General features: G+C 38.1%; 1 protein-coding gene across 4 annotated transcripts in view; it reads right to left on the bottom strand.

The window, feature by feature from the left end:
• Window positions 1-511: 511 nt before the first annotated feature.
• The window catches only part of Atl2 (atlastin GTPase 2), a 48,526-nt gene continuing 36,122 nt past the window's right edge, over window positions 512-12,915 (bottom strand). For 2 of the 4 annotated variants that reach the window (XM_036170559.1, XM_036170562.1), the window contains 8 exons: window positions 12,415-12,507; window positions 9,921-10,059; window positions 8,671-8,798; window positions 7,166-7,222; window positions 6,192-6,263; window positions 5,034-5,465; window positions 3,383-3,397; window positions 512-3,287 (listed from right to left, as the gene is read on the bottom strand). In XM_036170559.1, coding sequence (XP_036026452.1) covers window positions 3,180-3,287; window positions 3,383-3,397; window positions 5,034-5,465; window positions 6,192-6,263; window positions 7,166-7,222; window positions 8,671-8,798; window positions 9,921-10,059; window positions 12,415-12,507 — 1,044 coding nt within the window. In that variant the 3' untranslated portion in view covers window positions 512-3,179. The remainder of the gene's footprint in view (window positions 3,288-3,382; window positions 3,398-5,033; window positions 5,466-6,191; window positions 6,264-7,165; window positions 7,223-8,670; window positions 8,799-9,920; window positions 10,060-12,414; window positions 12,508-12,915) is intronic. The other 2 variants (XM_036170560.1, XM_036170561.1) reach the window with 2 other exon arrangements.

Below are 12,915 nucleotides of genomic sequence, written 5' to 3'. Positions count from 1 at the left end.
CAACATAGGGGAACCCCTTGAGCCTCAGTGACTATATAAATGAAGGTGAGGGGTTAGAGACAGTTCAATGGGCTAGATGCTTAGTGTATAAGCATTAGGTCCTGAGTTTGGATCCCCAGTCCTCACATAAAAAGTTGGGCATGGCAGTCCACACCTGAGACAGGAGGATCCTAGGTGACAGGAAGGGGATAGGGGGAATGCTGGCATCCATTTTAGCCAATCACAAGCTCCAGGAGGAAGTGAGGTCTCTACCCTACCTGGTTCAACTCCACAGGTAAAATCAAGCCCTGCTCGGTGCTAGAAAACAGAAGCTGTGGTTAACAGCACCACCTCCTTCAGAGGATCCAAGGTCTGTTTCCAGCACCCACACTGGGCAGCTCACAACCACTCCAGTTCAAAGGGATCCAATGTCCTCTTCTGGCCTCTAGGAGCGCCTGCACTCAGGCGCACATACCCACACACAGACACACAAATACATAATTTTACAAAAAGAAAACATAAGCCTCACACGTGAAATAGCATGATTTAATTTTACAAATGTTTTATAGAAGCAAGGATGACTAGCAATCTATATTCATGAAAAATAAGGCATACTCAACAGCAGAGTCCCAAATGGTTGTTCCTTTCACAAAAGATGTATGTCTTTAAAAAGATAAATCAGGTCATTGAGAAAAACCATCTTTTAAGTTAAAAAAACAACAAACCTATCTTGTAATACTAGGAAAAAATGTACCAGAGAAAATGCACCAAGACTGGAATTGTTGTTTCAATGTTTTGTCTTAATCCATCTTTCGTGTTTTCAACTGATTCTTGTTTAACCATGTCCAGAGCCTTCCAGGTGAAACTCAAGTGCTTGCTTGGAGTCCTGAAGAGAATTCTTGAGGGAAAACACTGTTTTTTAGCAAGAAATACTATGGAGTCCAATGGTCTAGACTTCACTTTAAAAAAAAAAAAAAGGAAGCTTTTCATTTCAGAACTGCTAGTATACAACAAACTTTTATTTTTCATTCATAAAAACAATTTACAGCATTCATAAAACAAAGTGACCAGAGAAATAAAGAGAGCCTTGTTAGATGGTTCTTTTGTGTAAGAATGGATGGGATGAGTGGGCAGCAGTTACTACAGATGGAAACAAACATCCACATAAAACCAGGACCAGAATGGAAGTCGGGGCAAGATACACCAACTAAAGTAAAGTTAGCAAACCTTTCATGCATGCAACTCAACATTTAAATTCTCCTTACTTAAAAACAAAATGGGTGCTTTAATAGGTCTTTGTAAAGGAGGATGTAAAAAAAAAAGGTAGCTTTACATAACACACACACACACACACACACACACACACACACACGGATAGAGATGGGCGAGAAACAGAAAAATTAATAAATCCGCAGGCAGGCTCTTACAACAAATATTCCTTATTAAACAGACACAGAAAAAGTAACTCTTACAAGCTTAGCTTTGAGGTCAACACCTTGAACTTTGACTTGCATGTACCCTAACACACTCTTTTCAGCATGAACACACACGAGTTATATGGTGAGGAATTCCTTAGAAAGAATCACAAGTTTCATTTTATATATACAACAAATTTTTAATTATGTACTGAAAATAAATTACAGGAAATAACTTTAAAATGCAACAGAGGACAAGTCACAATAAAACATTCCCATTGAATTCCCTCGGGGTGAGATTGCAGTGCTCAAGGAAGATAAATATCACAAATATATCAAAACTTCAAATTGTCTATGCATTCACACACTGACATGAGCCACAAACATTGCTTTCACAGGGACTGTACTTATTAGCCTACCACAGAACCAGATTTTGCCATAAACTACAAAACTTTTAATACAAAATTGTATTTATATATTTATAATTCATATACATGCCCTACCTGTGAATTTTAGAAAATAAAAGCTGCACACTGTACAGACACTCTTAACTCATAGCTGTAGGCAACACTTTTGGATGGAACTTCTCCCCAATAAGATTGACAGCATAGTTTATGTACATGAAGACTAAACTGCAGAAAGACAGTCAAGTTCCCAGATATGCATCTCCTTTCAGGGCAGGTTTACAAACTTTAAAAGGCAAGACAAGTGTACACCTCAGAATTACCTTCTCAGCTATAAGAGTTGTCATGTGATTTCTGTGACATTTCTGATACATGCATTTGTGTAATACTGGCATTGAAGGCAGTAAAGCAATATACACTTTTAATGTAGTGGCTCAATAAAGGCTCCATTGTCATTCTGATCTGATTCTTGATACAGTGATTCATAAATTCTCTAAAAATTAAAATTTCAATGGGACACTATATTAAAGAGACTCTAAATAGATTTCTTAAAATATTTCCCTGAAATATCCTTTTACATAAGACAAATTTCACTAACATTAGATTCAGTAAAAAGAAAGAAAAGAATTAAACATGGCACAAATGTGCATGATAAACTAATGCTCCCAGCCATCTCCAGGTCTAAGGAGACAGCAGAAGAAGGCTGGAAACCAACCAACCATGTTCACACTCTGTGGCAGCCATCTGTGAAGCCAGTCATACTAAACTACTTCTACAGTTGATTGTAAACTTTGGTTTATTTTTATTTGAGTTCTCATTGTACAGCAAGCATGAAAAAGGGAGAGTGGAGTCCAGGAGGAGATGAACTGTCAGTCTGTCTTTAATCGGGCATGATGAGACACCTGGTCAGTCAGGCCTGCTTTGAGAGAGTTTGTTACAGATTGCCTTATGTTTTCCTCCATCAAATTATCACCCAGGGGCTTCAACACCTGTGGTATGAGAAATGTGCAAAACAAACAAAAACATGAGGTAAAAAAAGAGTACATATAAAAACAGATATAAAAAAGTCAATTTAAATCAATGACAAAAATAACCAGGAATGTGAGTAATAAAAGGATGCTTCTCCCAAAAAAAAAAAAAAAAAAGTTATGATGCTACAAACAATGCAGTTAGACATTTTATAATGCAACAAAATGACTACTTTCCTCTTACTCAAACCCTTTACAAATCCTATGAGATGGATGTGCAATCCATACCCTCTATGCAGCATCAAATCTGGTATGTATACAGCATTTATGCAGACCGGCCCAGACGGTCCTGCTTATGTCCTACATGTATAAGTGTGAACACTTCAGAGAGAGAGAAAAGTTAAAAATACTGTCTAAATGTTCTTCTTGTTATTGGTGGATGACAGTCTCTGTCGCTGTGCTGAAGAAAGAGCACGATGAACCATTGGACGTCTAGCAACTTCAAACAGTTTGGAAAACACCTAAAACATGGAGCGACGTGTTAGCAGAGTAACTCAGAGAACCGTGAAGCTAGAGCTAAAGACTAGAAGAATTTCAGACTTTGTAGGTTTCTCACCTTCCTGGGACTCCTCTGAAGCAAAGGAAAAGAGAAATGCAAAGAGATTTTAGACAAGGCCTGTTGAACACAGCACAAGTCTTCTCTGACTAGGGTCGTGACTTATGGTTCCTATCTCACTATACTACACTGAAAAAAACTTCACACCTGAGATTCTCCCAGGAAATGTTCTATAAAAATGGCACCTCTAAAGTCCTAGAATCAATGTTAATAGAAAGCATTTCAGAAGACACTGCAGTTATTGAAATCCAGGTGGTAGAAGATAGCACATTCAAAGATTTAAAGTAGATCATTTTTAAAGCAGTCACGTGGTGATAATTCTTAATCCACCTTCTATTAGAAAATATCAAAAGACAACAAAGCAGTAAGATTGATTTTAAAAGATAAAATTTTGAACTAAATGAAATGTCCCAACACAAATTCCAAAAGAGATCTTAATACATAAGAGTTATTTTTGAAAGAGAAAAGTCCAAATTAATAGAGGGTTAGTTTATACCAGTGGTTCTCAACCTGTAGCTTGAGACCTCCATTGCAAACTTCTATCTCCAAAAATATTTACATTATGATTCATAACAGTAGCAAAATTACAGTTATGAAGCAGCAAAGAAAGTAAGTTTCTGGTGGGGGGGTCAGCACAACATGAACTATACTAAAGGGTCGCAGCATTAGGGACGTTGAGAACCACTGCTTTATACAGTCATAATGATATTATTATAAGTAAAGTCAGTAACTAATCACTTTTCTTGGAAAAAAAAAATGGTGGACTCCTTCAGTCTTTGAACTGAAAGCCTAAATGAACATGGACCTGTGCATCCTAGCCCAGGGCCTCACTGACCCAGAAATGACATGAAAACACCTCTCCTATTGCTCAGCAGTAATCACCTCAGCTTTCATTCTGCTCCACGGAATGATGAGATGATGTCTGCATACTTAATGAAGATATTTTAACAACCACAGAGAAATTACCTATACCCAAGTACCAGGCGGACTATATAAAACATCTTTCCTTAGTAGAGAATTTCTGAGCAAGCACTCAGCTAGCTCATGTGAAAGACAACTGATGTGGCCCCTGTCTGTGGTACTCTGTTCGTCCTCTCCCTCCCTCCCTCTCTCTCTCTCTGGAAAATCTCTGTGGCATTATTCCTTGGAGAGCTGCAATAAATGGTCACCATCTTCACAGAAGACATGAAGACTTAATACTCAACATTTCTCCTACACTGTTTCTTGCTAATACTGGTTAGAAGAAATTCCATTTTCCTCCCCAAAGCACTGACTGTACTTCCAAATTTCCTTTCCTTACCTTTAAAATTGCTCATTGACAATATTTTCTTTTCTCAAAGAAAAATATTATAAGTAAATCTAGTCACCCTGCAAACTGCCTGGCATAATCATCAGACTTATTACTAAGAATCAACCAAAAAAAAAACCAGATTGAAGCTAACCAAAGTAAACTACAATTATGAAGAGAGAAATAAACCTTTAACTAAATGAGATTCTACATTGAAAACAAAATCAAAACAACAACAAAAGCCCATGCTCTCGTCATCTTCATAGAGAGGAAAAGCAGGTACACAAACAAGGTAGGAAGTGGGAGCTGGAAATCACACACAAGTGAGATTAGTCACTGCAAAACCAAAAGATAGATACCAACCTGTTCCCAGAGTGTTTCAGCAACCTGATCAATCATTGTTCCAATCTCTCTGAACTCCCCAGAGTACTTAACATATGCCCATGTGCACAGGGACGTCAGTGCTAGCCCCATGACAAGGTTACATAAGACGGCTATAGAGTTTAGGCCAATGAAGCCAGTCAGTCCTGAGATTATATACATAGCAAACATGACTGCAAACAGTGTGGCAGGGGTACGAGCAGCATAGAAGATATTTTTGCCATCGTTGTGCTTTATAAAGTTTGCATAGGTGTCCTCGATCTCAGCTTCCAGCTGGTCCTGGTAGCGACGGCAGAACTCATCTCCACCCATCTTCTTCACAGAACGGAACTGTTTCAGCGCCACCTCCTTGAAATCCAGGTGTTTTCGCTCCAGATCCGAAGGCGCGATGTAAGGCTTATCACCACCACATACCTGTACAAGCCAGATTAAAAGGAGATTACATGCCAGAAGAAACACTTGCAAGGTATGCCCTGCTCATATATTTTAGTCTCATAAAATTAAACCTCTACAGGGCTCGGTTTTACACTTGAGCATACTAACTCCTAAGCAGTCAAATCCTGCTCTTTTATGTTTAAATGCCTCAATCAAGGAACCTTCCATGAGACGGAAGCACCGAAATGGAAGACACAGCGTTGACACTGTTCTCTGCCTTCTCTTTATCACTAGTAAACCACAGTGGCACAGCACATTGCTAGACCAGACTGAAGAACACCTCACACACAGTATTTCAAAGGTGAGCAAGCTTAGTGCAGAAACTACTACTGGTCTTAAGCTAAAGTGACTTCCACCATGGGCTAATAGTAGCATTCTGAATTAAAAGTGAAGCTTGCCAGGCGGTGGCGGTGGTGGTGCACGCCTTTAATCCCAGCACTAAGGAGGCAGAGGCAGGCAGATCTCTGTGAGTTCGAGGCCAGCCTGGTCTACAGAGGACGGGCTCCAAAACTACAGAGAAACATGTATCCTGCACACTAGCTAACCATGTGACTCACTTTCCAACAGTTTATGCCAGCAGAGATCACAAAAAACAATTACAGATTAAGGTAGCATGACAATATGTAAGGAGTACAAATTCAATTACTTTAAATGTAGAGTATCTTCCACTCTTGTCTAGCAGAAAGCTTAACAGGAGTTACAAACCTGCTCCATACTTTTACAATAGACGTCTCTTGCTCCTGCTACTGCAGCAAGGTTATTAGCCTCAGCTGTTGCCTAAAAGATAAAAATTGAATATACCATTACTGTGGGAAGAAAAGTACCCGGTGACTGTAAATTCCTATTAACATAATAGATTATATACAACAAGTAGTTCTGAAAATGAACAGAAAAATATCAACCTCTAGTTTTTCTTTCCTTTGGAAGTATGTATCAGTATAAAGGATATGAAAAAGGCTTATTAGCAGGACTCCTTGTCTGATTGTGATTTAAGGGAGTTTGTACTAAAGCAGGTTTGTAGACGATATATATCACGTGTGCTCAAAAAACAGACAGAGGTAAACACATGTAATCCCAAATTGTGCTGAGTCCCCAGGAATCAAAAATTCCTTGTATGAACAACCACATTCACACGAGTCACTTTAAATACACAAGCTGGGTTGTTGGGTTTTTTTCCATGAGCTTTAATATAAATACTGTTAATCCACTGAGGAACTGCCCAAAGTGGCAAATTTTAAAACATAGAAAGTGTTTAAAAATCACAGTGCCCCCAAAGAACACATACCCACACAGAGAAAGTCTACCTGCACTAGAAGAAGCTCATTACTAGCAAATGAAACTAATTCTTATATTAAGCAGCATCTCTTTATCAAAAGCATTTAGTTCAGAGGGGATAAACCATTTATGCAACTCAATTTTTGTAGCTTTTAGTATCTGCAAAGTAGCAAGGCTCCCATTTCTAATAGTCAATGCATGCTCGGGGCCTGCCATTTGCAGTTACAAAACAAAAACAAAACCCTTAAGAGTTCATGTTTCTTAAGTACATATCATTCACTTGTATGCAATAAAGCTCTTGTCCTGCCATTTTCTGCATCCCTCTAAAGCCATGATTTTAATTACATACAGCCACACCATATACAACCACCCCACCCCACCCCACCCCACCCACTTTCTCTTACCTGAAGCATAGACTTTGGATGCGGTAGTTCCTCTCCTTGATATATTTTAATGTATGCCTAAAAAGATATAATATTCATTGTATTGGTATAAAATGCAATTTGATACTATGTCCCCAAAGACATATTAAAAATAGTTCACACCACCAAAATGAAGTTCTTGGCCTTAAAACTCATACTCATAGTAGAACAAAATTAACCCTGTTCTGAATATTATCACATAGGAAGGTTGCCAAATATACTCTACAGAAATGTTTCCAATTACAACTTATCTAAAGTTGTACCTCACATTTAAGAATTCTGTATGTAAAAGATCATCCATTATATAAAAAGGTATCTCTCCTACTGTCAATGTTTCAAATCAATGTTAGAAAACACTTTAATCCATCATTTTACTTTAAATATTTTAACTCAAAGGAAAAAGAAATCCTAATTTGTAGTCAAAGCATAAGAAATAGCTCTGGGCTTAAAAAAAAGTACATGAAGTTTCAAGGGAAAGTGGGGGGTGGGGCTAGAGGCTGAGCTGTAGGAGGAAATGGAGTTCGGATTTAACAAACACATAAGTGTAAAATTCTCAAACAATAAAAGAGGAAGAAAGAGTAAGGAGGACAAGTTTATGGCATTCAAATAGGAGTCATCACCTCAACTTTCTACTGACTCAAACTTATTTCATATTAAACAAGGGTTGTGATAAGCATCTACATTCACTTCATTAGCTGTATTTCCCACCCATCTATCTACAACTACTATTAATTCATTGTGTGATTAACATGTTCTAACAGGAAAAAGACCTCCACAAGTAACTTATTTAGACTCAAACCAGAATTGATACTTTTAGCTCCTCTTGCTAGTTCTCCAAACTCTAAGGGAAGATTTCTGTGAGAATGTGGGATATAAAATTATGCAGCCAATTCCAGGTATCACTCAAAATGACAGAGCTGTGTTACAATATGATGAGTGGCTCTTCTCTCCACATTGGGGTGCAGAAGAGGAAGGGATAACTCTGAGAACAAATAGTTTCACTAAATAGAGGACACAGTGTACTGTAACCTTCTTTTAAAAAAAGATTGATCGTTTATGTGTGTGTGTGTGTGTGTGTGTGTGTGTGTGTGTGTGGTGTGCACACACTTCTGTCTGTGAGTATTTATGTGCATGTGAGTCTGGGTTATATGATTCATGAATGGTTTTCATATTTTCTCACTGAGCTGGCAACCAGCAAACCCTGTCCACCCTACTGCCCCCTCCCTCTCGAAGCTGGTCACAAACGTGTGATGCCCAGCTCTTCACATGGCATCTAGCATGCGAACTCTGGATCTCATGATTATGCAAGTACTCTTAACAACTGAACCATCTCTCCAGACCCTGATACCTCCTTAATGTTGATACAATGAATTCAAGGCAGAAAAATACACATTTTTTTGCTTGAAAGTAAATTTCTTGTACATAAAGATGTTTTAAAAGTTAACTACATTTCTTTTTTAGACAGAGTCAAATTAGAGTTCACTTACCTTAAAATACTCTACAAGATCTCTACAAGTGACTTTAGATCCACTTATCTCTTTCTCAACCAGATTTTCAGGAGCAAGCAGCAATGGAACCAGATTCCGAAGCTCCCGTTTAAAGTCTTCATCGATATCTGATGGACATGAAATTAGCCAACATTAGTCCAAATTGGTCCAAAAAACACAAACAAGTCCTCACTGACAGAATCATGAAATTCTGGTTATGAAGAATACAAAGCATCTATTACTTAAGTATATTCTTTTTTTCTAAAAAAAAAATTATCTAAATATGCCATGTCTCCCACAAGACAAAAATCCCTATTATTCTACTATCCCATTCCTCCCATTTCCCCAGAATCCTTCCAGCTCAAATGGTGACTTTCAAAACAAATTCTACAGTAACTAAAGTATCTTTTTCGAAAAGAGCAAATCACACAGGATACTAATACTACATTTCTGTATTAGACTGGTTTTGTAGCTACAGTATAAATCATATCTACTTCAACCTGTCTGCCATTACACTTAGAATAATCCTGAAATCAATCAACCAATCAATCTCTCTCTCTCTCTCTCTCTCTCTCTCTCTCTCTCTCTCACACACACACACACACACACACACACACACACACACACACACACACAGTCTGAGTCTATCAATTCAAGAAGACAGTGAAACTTTGTTAGCAGACTGCAATCAGGGAAGTTATGAAATGCTCTCAGCCTTCAGAAGCTTCAGGACATGAGTCCTCAGCAAGAGCACATCATAAAATGGGTCAATCAGTGTGCTGAAGATCGGCAAAGAAACCACAGGCAGACTAGAACCAACACAAGAGAACACTGCCTTACATGGCTGTCACCAGAATAGGACATTTAAGGAAACATCTCCAGGCAGCTAAGGAATGCTGAGAGCAGGTGAACTAGTCTTCCCCACAGAGGAGCAAACCAAGTGGTTATCCCATCCCAAATGGTCAGCCCTGAAAACATACATATGAGTTAACATTATTCAGACTGAGCAGTTATACTTAGAGACAGACATGTAAATACATAGATACATATGCATCAAACAAACAACAATGAAAAAGAGGAAATGAATTTGAAAGAGAACAAGGATGGGTATGTGGGAGGGGTTGAAGAAGGAGAGGGAAGGGAAAAATGTCGTAATCACATTATAATCTCAAAAAAACAAAAACAAAATATAATACAAACTTTCAGTTGCTACCACTAATAAATAAGGCTAGCATGCATGAAATCCCCACCTTTCAGCCGTCCATCAAAGCTAGGATTCGTTGCAACTTTAAGACCAGGATGTGGTAAAAGGAAGCAGCCCAGATTGGAGAAACAATTGTGAATATGCTTCCTGACATTCTGCAGTTCTTCATGCTGGTTCTGTTTTACCTGAAAGAAAAAGTAAGTAAAGAGCGGAAAGAGATTGTTGTTGTTGTTGTCGAACTTTTAAAAAGGACACATATACACACACAGCACACTCAGGCTACTCTAGAGGGTACTTTTGTTTACTACTGAAAGTTTATTTCTGGCCACTTTTATAAACTTGAAAGGCAAACACTAAACAAACTGAAGCCAAAAAAATCAAAATATTAATTTGCCTAAAATTAAAAGATAGCCACTGAGCAAAATATAAAGTACAGTCCAAAAGTTCCAGTGTAGGGCTGGGAAGATGTCTCAATGGTCAAGAGCATACACTGCCTGGAACTGAAGCTCCAGGGGCATCCAACACTTCCGGCCTCCAAGTGCACTGCATTCACATGAACACATTCTTTTATGTGTGTGCACCTGCATAGAGGGATGGGGAGAGCACATGCATGCTAAGGCATACATGCAGAGGTCAACCTTCAAGAATTATTCTCTCCTTCTACCATATGGGTCCTAGTAGATGGAACTGAGGTCACTGGGTTTAGTCTTTACCTGATGAACCATCTTACCAGCCCATGAAAAAAAGTCCTAAACTTTAAATAATAATAATAATAATAATAATAATAATAACAACAACAACAACTAGCATGTCTAGATTTGGAGGTTTTTTAGACAGAGTCCCAATATGTAACCCTGGCTGGCCTGGAGCCTTCTACACAGACCAGGCTGGCCTTGAACTCCTAAGCGGTCCACCTGCCCCTGCCTCCTCGGTGCTGGGATTAGAAGTGTATGTCACTACTCCCTGCCTGCATGCTTAGACATTAATTAACTCATGCCTTCTCCCAAACAGTCTTCTAAAAGGCCACTCTAACAAAACATGCACGGCCATAACTACAACCTGGAAACTACCCAAATCTCCATCGACAGAATGAAAGGCAGTTGTTACCAGTGTAATACTGTATAGTAACAAGAATGAACTAATAGGCAAGCGGATCTCTGTGAACCTTTTCATACTTTGTATGAAGTACAAAAACAAAACCTGTTAAGTGATAGAGGTTTTCAGGGGGGTAAGCATATGGAATTGGGTGCTTCTGGGCATAAGTTACACATCTATGCTCATTTTACAAACTCATCAAGCTGCACAATTAAAATATGAGCAGACTTGTGACTGGATGTATCACTGTAAAAACTTTATGACCTTGTCTTTGAATTATATACTTCAGAGTTTAGTTAGTATGACTAATACATTATATGTTGTTTTCTTCTAAATAACCAGAAAAAATAAACCTGATAAATTACTTCTCAGGTCTGAAAATGCCTTCCAAATAATCTAAGAGTAAGAAATTAATCTCATTTTAGAAATAAGAAAATCATACTGTGCCAAGTGTTTGAATGCAGTTGAGAAATGAAATGTACCATGCCATAGATAAAATCTTTTGATAATAAAAGATCATAATAAAATAATTTTCATTTCTTATATGTAAAATAATTATCATTTTGTCATACATAATAAAATAATTTATTTCATTACACATAATAATTTATTTTATTATGATAAGCACATAGTAAAAGGATTTCTCTCCACAGTCTTCTGGATGTGGAGATGTGTCTTCTACAGTCTAGAAATACCTGAGTAGTCTCACAGAAAAGTGCCTTTAAGGATAAAGGATCATGACCTTGTTCATGAGGTCATTTTCCAGGAATACTTCCGTGAAACATAGTGCACAGGAATCAGGATATCTGAATTCTTTAAAAGGCCAGATGGTCTACCAGGAAAAATGGCTGTCATGCCAACCTGATGACCTCAGTAGGTACCAAGAATCCATGTAAAGGTACAAAAAGAGAAATGATCACACAAAGTTGTTTTCTGAGCCAGGCAGTGGTGGCACACACCTGTAATCCCAGCACTTGAGAGGCAGAAGCAGGAGGATCTCTGTGAGTTCAAGGCCAGCCTGGGCTACAGAGCGAGTTTCAGGATAGCCTCCAAAGCTACAAAGAAACCCTGGCTCGGGGGAAAAAATCCCTTAACAAACAAAGTTGTTTTCTGACCTCCACACGTATGCTATGACAGGTACATGCCCAGACACACACAGTAATAATAATAATAATAATAATAATAATAATAATAATAATAACAACAGTCCCTTTCAAAAATATCAGTCTTTGAATAGTTACTGGTAGGTAGTTCACTCGAGAGAGGAATAATTGTTCCTTAATTTTTATTTAACAGAGTATCTTTGACAACTGTTCACTACTTACATAGCATTGTTTGACCAGGACAATTCATTTATTCCCATGACAGTAACTGGTAATGTCCAGGAAGCCTGCTCTTTTGCCTGGTCTGCAGCATACGATTTCTCTACAGGAAATGGGGCTTACCTGCAATCTTTTTTCAAGGAATTGTTTTCCACCTTCCAAACCATACGAATGTTCATAAGGATAACTCCAATCCCGAATCAGAAACATTAACGTCTACATACAAAAGAAAATACAAATCACTTCTTACAAAACTTTACAAAAGTTTACTGAAAACTTCCTTTATAGTAAGTAGCTTGGCGGGCAGAACACATGGCTGCCATTCTTGAGGTCCTGGGTCCAATTCCCAGCACCAAAAATGTAAAAATAAAAAAGGTTACCATAACCAGATGGTTAGTATACTCTTCATAGTTATAATCAATGGCCCACCTACAGCAACTTCCCAACCCTTGCACCAACTAATCATCTCCACTTGAGACCCTCACTCCATGTAAAGAGTCATATGAACAGTAGGTATATCAGAGAATTTAGATCATAATTCTAAATCAGTCTAAATCAGCTGTATAACCAGAACAACTACTTCGAGATGGCTAAGTCTACACTGACTATAAATTTGTTACTAAA

This window comes from Onychomys torridus, chromosome 21 (genome assembly GCF_903995425.1).
Source record: "Onychomys torridus chromosome 21, mOncTor1.1, whole genome shotgun sequence".
Lineage (NCBI taxonomy): Eukaryota > Metazoa > Chordata > Mammalia > Rodentia > Cricetidae > Onychomys > Onychomys torridus.
The sequence above is the reverse complement of the archived record's forward strand: the minus strand, read 5'-3'. Positions and strand labels throughout refer to the sequence as shown.